General features: G+C 47.7%; 1 protein-coding gene across 2 annotated transcripts in view; it reads left to right on the forward strand.

The window, feature by feature from the left end:
- LOC143296222 (uncharacterized) overlaps window positions 1–5000 on the forward strand; it is a 50443-nt gene that overhangs the window by 43853 nt on the left and 1590 nt on the right. For both annotated transcript variants that reach the window (XM_076608046.1, XM_076608045.1), the window contains exon 2: window positions 3379–5000. This exon is cut by the window's right edge and continues 1590 nt beyond it. In XM_076608046.1, coding sequence (XP_076464161.1) covers window positions 3493–5000 — 1508 coding nt within the window. In that variant the 5' untranslated portion in view covers window positions 3379–3492. The remainder of the gene's footprint in view (window positions 1–3378) is intronic.

The following is a 5000-nucleotide window of genomic DNA, read 5'->3' on the forward strand; positions in this document are numbered from 1 at the left end:
GTAATGAGAGGCCAGACGGGGTTGCTACCTTCCTGTTCCGAGCCGTAGACATAGTGGATTTATTATTTATTTATTTATTCAGTTATTCGTTCATTTATTTATTTGTATTTGTATTACTCCTTTTTTTTTTCCTTTTTTTTAACTCTTTTTTTCCGATGTCATTCACCAAAAAAGGAGGGAGAGAAAAAAGAGGATTAAAAAAAAATGCAGATTTGAACAGATCATTAATGGTAGGCTATTCATTTTAAAAAGTGGATGAAATTAGACACGTTCTTTACAGCCTCTCCTCGACATTACCATCCATTCACAATCACCTTACAGTGTTCACGATCAGGCTGTACATATTTAGACTGTCATTTGTATTACTCTTTTTGTCACAACAGATTTATCTGTGTGAAATTCGGGCTGCTCTCTCTCTCTCCCCAGGGAGAGCGCGTCGCTACATTGACAGCGCCACCCTTTTTTTTTCTATCCTTTATTTTTTTCTGCCTGCGATTTTATTTGTTTCCTTTATCGAAGTAGATTTTTCTGCCGAATTTTGCCAGGGACAAACCTTTTAATCCCGTGGGGTTCTTTTACGTGCGCTAAATGCATCCATGCTGCACACGGGACCTCGGTTTATCGTCTCACCTGAATGACTTAGCGTGCAGACTACCACTCAAGATCTAGTGGAGGGGGAGAAAATACTGCCGACGGCCGGTGTGATTCGAACCAGTACGCTCAGATTCTCTCGCTTCCTAAGGCGGACGCGTTACCTCGGGGCCAACACTCCACATTTAGGCATCTTGCTATATCGCGTATTTTTGAAGCTCTTTGTGTTTTACAACAGCACTGAAAAAACATCCCCACACGAACAGACATATGTTTGTAATTTGAAACGTAGGTAAGAAAAAAAACGAAAGTGAGAGTTCATTGTACCGGTACGGTGGTCGTGGAAGACCTTTAACCTTTTATTTTCATTTGTTCATTACAGTAGGTAAAAAAAAAAAAAGGGGGGGGGGGGATTCCATTCTTGGTAAGAGGTATCGAGTATCATCATCCACTGTCGTTTGAATGAATGAATGAATGATGAACGTCTCTTTGCGTCGACCATGACATTTCGCGACGGGACAGACGCGTGACTAAGGTTTCCCTCTCTCTCTCTCCTTCTCTCCTTCTCTCTCTCTCTCTCTCTCTCTGTCTCGTCCTTGGCTTCTCTGCCGTCATCATCATGTCATTCTTACCGCACGAGACGATAAAAATAGACCGGTTAAAATGTCAAATGACTGCGAAGTGGGCGTACTCGCAAGCGCGGTATACGGAGATAAGTTGTTGTTGCTTGTTTTTGTTATTGTTATTTTGCTGCTGCTGCTGCTGCTGTTGTTGTTGTTGTTGTTGTTGTTGTTTTGTGTGTTTGTTGTTGTTGTTGTTGTGTTGTTGTTGTTATTTAAATTAAAAAATAAAATTAAATTTAAAGCAAAGCAGAGCTAAGCACGCGAGAATTTGCGCTGTAAATTCGTTCACTTGTGCGCGTGCGTGAACACATGTATGTAAGTAATACCGGAGTGGTATGTATAAGGGGCTACAAAAGAAAATTCTAAATTACTGAATTTACAGGATAGAAAGTGAAAAGACAGAAAGCTCCTTCGCACAGGCCAAGGACATACAGAGGCCAGTCACAAAGGGTTTTTTTAATGTATTATTTTACAATATCAAGAGAAGAAGACAAGATAGAAGATAAGAAGACAGTGCATGTAAAAGACACAAACAACAAATGCCATAAGTACATGTCAGTAATGCATAGTGGATGGTAAGCACATGTGTACATATCAACATGGAATAACTGCCACTCGGTTTGGGATAAGCAACAACATAACACATATGTTTGAAGACCAAACACTGACAGCAAATGACATGTCTAAGACATTTAAACAGTGTAAAAATAGTAATTAAAGCTAAGCTTATTTAGTGAAAGCACACTGACAGTGTACTATACTGTGTCCAAGTGACTTAAATGAATCAGTTATCATGTAGCACTATGCAGGAATAGCCATGTAGGAGAGAGCATGATAGCTAAATTACAATTAACAGACTGTGATACATATTACATTATTTTAACCAATAACTGATATTATCCAATATCTTGTAATCACCCCCAACAGAATACTACACACACATCATAGAGGACAAAGCACACTGTAACTGAGATTTGTAGTACTGAGAATCAGTGTAACAACACTGTAGCCATACTGATATCAGCATATGAACTAATACATGGATAATAAACAAGATGATCGAATAAGTGCCTTTGAGATTAAATACTGGCAACATGAGAGACTGAATAGTCAGTGCTCAATACAATGATTGGAAGAACTATCATGGCTTGACCATCAAGCGGCTTCAGCTGGCAAATGAAACTCACACAAGTTATCCAGTTTTGTGCTGGACATTAACACAGCTAAGGATGTTTAACAATTAAATTTCCTACGGACGAGCAAAGCCTAACCTTCATCTGTGTGAACAAATGTGAAAGAACTCTACATTCCCTAGAACAGTCTGGAACAAACTATCAGTAGGCAGAAACGTCACTGACAGTGACGTTCGAAAGAATGAAATGAAATACTCCTACAAGCATATTATTACGACATGATAATAACTTACGTCAAACAATAATCAGACCTGTGACTGAACAACAACGCAATTCTTCTGGCAAAATTTACCAACTTAAAATGCTATCAATACATAACACAAACAGTACTTACAGCAGAATGTGAGGCAGCTGACTGTGAGTGACACTGAGTGTTTGTTCGAAAACAACGCTGCATAAAGGCTGACCGCCCAGACTTCAACCGCTTTCATTTCAAATTCGAATTTATGTCGTGCCATACTTATTAAATCAACAGGTCAATGGTTGGACACCATCACTGTTGTAAAACTGTCAACCACGTCACGGCGTGTGCTGTGAGTTGAACTACGGTTATTGTAGCCAGATGAGAGCTTGTCTACACATAAATATATATGCACACCTTTAGACATGTGCATGCCTGCTTGTGGACGTGCGCGCGGACGCGCACACACACACACACACACACACACACACACGTGCGCGTGTTTCTTTTTCATGTTTACATTCACATCTCTCTCTCTCTCTCTCTCTCTCTCTCTCTCTCTCTATATATATATATATATATATATATATATATATGTGTGTGTGTGTGTGTGTGTGTGTCTGTGTCTGTGTGTGTCTGTGTATGTGCATGCATGCATGTGTTCCTGTGTGTGTGCGGGCGCGCTCCTTGTTTCGAGGTTAGTTTGCAAGTCTTTGTTCTTGTTGTTTTTGTTCCTTTGTTGACATCTCGACTTATAATGTGCACGTGTGTGTGTTGTGTGTGTTTGCAGGCAACGACTACAGCCACACCATCTCCCACAGCAGCAGCAACAGCAGACCCTCCATCACCACCTCCTCCAGCAGTGAACTGGGTCGGATGCCGCGACGGGGCAACTTGGCGGGAGATGGCGGCAGAGCATGACGAGACCAGCATCCAGAATATCAGCAACAGCAGCAACAACAGCAACAGCAACAGCAGCAGAGGCGGCGGCGGCGGCGGCGGCGGTGGCGGCAATAACAACCCAACAGCAACATCAGTTTCGTCCTTTACTTCCTCCTCCTCCTCCTCCTCCTCCTCTTGTACCAACTCCTCCTTCACCACAACAACCACCACCACCACCACTACTACTTCCCCACCACCTCCCCTGTCCTCCTCCTCTTCCCCGAATTCCCGTTCCCACCACCACCACCAACAACAACAAGAGCATCATCATCATCATCATCATCGTCATAACCCATACGCGTCCTCCCCTTTCCACGGAGGGGTTCAGAAAAGCGAAGTGACGGATTTGACGTTTGGTTCCTCCTCCTCCTCGTCCACCTCCTCTTCCCCACCAGGCCGTGGCGTTCACTTGTCGCCAATGTGTAACGGGTACAGCAGCAGCACCCCTCCACGCACCAAGCCCAAGGAGGAGGCAGTGGCCGAGGCCGAGGCTGAGGAAGACTTCCACACGGGCTCCGGTGACGACTGTGGAGCCGGGGGGCAAGGGCAAGGGGAAGAGGGAGGAGCGAGGAGGAGGGAGGTGGGTGGGAGAGGAGGAGGGGGCGGCCGCAACACCCCCTCCTCCTCCTCCAACCGACCTCTTCCTCTTCCTGTAGACAGAGAACAGGAGGAGGGAGGAGTGGGCGTGGCGGAGAACGTGTCGTCGCTCGCCACCACCAACAGCAACAGCAAGCACGAGCCTCCAGGAGATCAGGACGGTCCTCTGGATTTCTCTGTCCGCCGGAGGAGAGACTCGGTGTCGGAGAGCTTCACTGACGACTCCAGAGCCTCGTCTTCCCTCAGCCCTTCCAGCTACAGCGGTGCTGCGGGGTTCGTGGGAGGAGGAGGAGGTGCCCAGGCGTCGTACTCCTCCTCCTCCTACCCTTTGCTGCAGCAGCAGCATTCTCCGGAGGTGGAGCATCTCGGACAACACCCCCCTCCTCCTCATCATCATCTTCTTCATCCTCAGCGTCAGCACCACTCACACCACCACCACCACCACCAGCAGCGCCAGAGACACCCCAGTCACGGCGCGGGAGCGGACAGTGGCGGCAGCGGAGGCGGTGATCACGTGCAGCACCAGAAGCTGCCCCTCCTGGGCAGGTCCCCCGGCTCCAGCCCGGACACCCCCGCCTCGGGCGAGCTCCTCCTGGGGCAATCCAAGACGGCGGTGCTGCCCAAGATCCCTCCCTCCCTGGGCGCCCGATCGCCCGGCGGCAGCGGCGGCGTCAGCTCCTCCTCCCTGGCGGCCCTGGGGATGATGGCCGAAGGGGGAGGCGTCGCTGGGATGACACCGGCAGCCCTCGCAGCCATGACGGCGGCCGCAGCGGGTCAGAACGGCGGAGGGATGATGGGATCCCTGTCCGCCTTCATGGGAGCAGGCGGCGGCGGTGGTGGAGGTGGTGCAGGCGGTGGGGTCAGTCCGGACTT

The sequence above is a fragment of the Babylonia areolata genome, chromosome 21, assembly GCF_041734735.1.
Source record: "Babylonia areolata isolate BAREFJ2019XMU chromosome 21, ASM4173473v1, whole genome shotgun sequence".
NCBI lineage: Eukaryota > Metazoa > Mollusca > Gastropoda > Neogastropoda > Buccinidae > Babylonia > Babylonia areolata.